The 2474-nt window shown below is 31.9% G+C and overlaps 2 protein-coding genes across 2 annotated transcripts in view; both read right to left on the bottom strand.

Moving 5' to 3' along the window:
• Positions 1-9: 9 nt before the first annotated feature.
• Positions 10-884, bottom strand: LOC109590243 (uncharacterized; the record flags this gene model as incomplete). The annotated part of the gene is made up of 4 exons (XM_020006166.1): positions 719-884; positions 573-672; positions 430-524; positions 10-103 (listed from the first exon to the last, which is right to left on the bottom strand). Coding segments are annotated over exons 1-4 (369 nt in total), but the record flags the coding sequence as incomplete, so codon positions are not given.
• A 438-nt stretch (positions 885-1322) lies between these two features.
• LOC109590242 (E3 ubiquitin-protein ligase RNF213-like) overlaps positions 1323-2474 on the bottom strand; it is a 4970-nt gene continuing 3818 nt past the window's right edge. Inside the window, exons 15-17 of the mRNA XM_020006165.1 lie at positions 2420-2470; positions 1832-2376; positions 1323-1780 (exon numbers count right to left, since the gene is read on the bottom strand). Coding sequence (XP_019861724.1) covers positions 1323-1780; positions 1832-2376; positions 2420-2470 — 1054 coding nt within the window. The remainder of the gene's footprint in view (positions 1781-1831; positions 2377-2419; positions 2471-2474) is intronic.

Below are 2474 nucleotides of genomic sequence, written 5' to 3'. Positions count from 1 at the left end.
CTCAAGTACTTCCTTATTGTCAGAATCACAAAAATTAAGCAGAACATCCACAAAAAAGTTCCAACAGCTTTCTCTAATGCTGACTTGTTTAGTCTTGTCACCACTACAGTGTCATACAAAAAAGTAGAAAATTTAAAACATCATACAGGCTTGATTCTCATGTTTTTATAATAAGCATAGAGCACAAAAAATTCCAGCCACCAACAATATAATTGTACTATTGGCCAATTTACATATGAGAGCAAATAACATATTATCAGAAATGCTGAATAAGCAGAAGCAATGATGCCATATGCAGTAATGCAAAAATATATTTATGATAATAGCATTATTGATAAACAAGCTGTGAAAAACAATGGTTACAAAGAAATAAGAATAAATGTTGGTGTAAATAAAATAGACATAAGTCAGTATAAGCACAGCACTTACATCTCTTTCATAACAACATCTTCAACAGCAATCAGTAATGTTGAAACAAATTTTAAAACTTGTGGGCCTCGGTAGTCCTTTATTTTGTCTGAATACTAGATGTATAAGTACATAAATCATATAATTATTTAAGGTAAACTTACTTTGTCAAGACGTGTGGCAAATTTAAGCAGGTCACCTTCATGATCAATGACGACATGTTCCATAAAAAGCTTCATAACACACAATCTTTGCCATTGTTTCCTAAACAAGAACTTGATAAAATTAAAAATTTAAGATGGAGCAATACTTCAGTTCATGGCAATTGTCAAGATGAAGGTTGTTAAATATATTATCAATTATTGCTTGTAGTTGGTACATCTTTTGCATCCATCCTCTAAGAGCTGCAGTGCCCTTAAGAGGAACTTTCTCATCAAGGTGAATATTATTCAAAACCTCTTGGAGTGCAACAACAATTAAAGACTAAGTATAATTATATCATTATTTGCACAAAATTATTTACACTTACTGATACATCAAATATTATTTCATTTCTATCAATGATAGCTCTAACAATGGAAGGCATTTCAACAGCTAAATCCAAGAAACATTCAAAATATTCTTTAGAATCAGAATAAGTAGAATGAATTACAATAAGAATCTCAATAAAATTGCTTTCATCATTAATAGTAGCATAAGACATTGTCAACAGTGCCTTGGAAAGAAGCTATACAAGTAAAAAAATAGCAATAGAACAAAAAAACACTAACTTCACAATGCGTTGAATCTGATGATCTCAAAAGAAAAACAAAATCATGAGAATAAAATGCTGCAAATTCCTTAAAAAGTGCTGGAGGAAGGCTTTTGAAGCACTCTTGCAATTCAAAATTTTGTAAAATATCTAGAGACATTGATCACATATAAATAACTAAATACAAACCTTCATTATCATCATCAATTTTTTTGTTGATGTATTCGTATATTATCCATGAAAATGGGAATGCACATTGAAAGACTTTCTGATCCATTTTCTCATGCTTCTGAGAAGCTACAATTTTGAACAAAGTACTTTGACACAGCTCCCATGAGCTATAGATTTCCAGCCATAGTTTAGAGAGAGGTTTATCATTTTCATCAAGGCAGTCAGGCATCAGTAATTGAAGGTTGGAATGCCTATCAATAAATCTAATTATTTGAATAAAAAGTGGCTTCAAGGTTTTATCATATCTCCTTATTAGAACATTGCTAAAACTGCCGCCTTCTTGAAGATGTTGGATATTTATTGCCTCTTCAAAAAACCACCACTGACTGTCATCCATCTCTTCCAGCACCCTTTTCATTAAAGCTATTGTTACAGAGTAAAAAATTTGACCTAAAAATATATATTATTGTAAGACACACAGTTTTATCTAAAACATAGTACTTCTTTGTGCATTTTTTGATATTAAACTCTCCAGTTTTTTAATTTTTTGGGATGACTGAATCTTTTCTGATTGATCTAATTGTGATACAGCATCAGTAATATAAGTGTGAATTCGACTGCAAAAATTGACTGGTTCAGCATCATCAAGAGGAAACAATTGAAGATACTGGTTAGGATCATTTACAGTATTAAATAATTCATCAGCAGTTGGGTCTGTCCCTTCAGCAAGAAACAGATGACTAAAGTGATTTGACTGACAAACGATTTGCCTCAGTAGAGCTTTTGATTCCTCTGATGGAATGAGCTCATCAACATGATAGCATATCCAGGGGTACTCTTGAAAGCTAACGAAGTCTGTATTGTAACACTTTCTTGGCAAGTGAACAATTAAGACAAATAAAGTTAATGATTTTCCTTTAGTTAGTTCTTTAATTTTGTCAACCAGGCGGCATCGGCAGCAAGATATTAGGTTACCATTATCTTGTCCAAATTCACACTCATAGATTTGGTAAAAAGGCTTTATTTTCCCTTTATCTATAGCACCACTAAACAACAAAATCTACAGCAGTTGTAAGAAAGATAACTTACTCAACACTAGCCAAAAACTCGTATTCAGTTTCAAATGCTTCTAAATGAGCTCTTT

This window comes from Amphimedon queenslandica, unplaced genomic scaffold (assembly GCF_000090795.2).
Source record: "Amphimedon queenslandica unplaced genomic scaffold, v1.1 AMPQUscaffold_10302, whole genome shotgun sequence".
In the NCBI taxonomy this organism is placed as follows: Eukaryota; Metazoa; Porifera; class Demospongiae; order Haplosclerida; family Niphatidae; genus Amphimedon; species Amphimedon queenslandica.
This window is presented reverse-complemented; position numbering and strand designations above follow the sequence as displayed.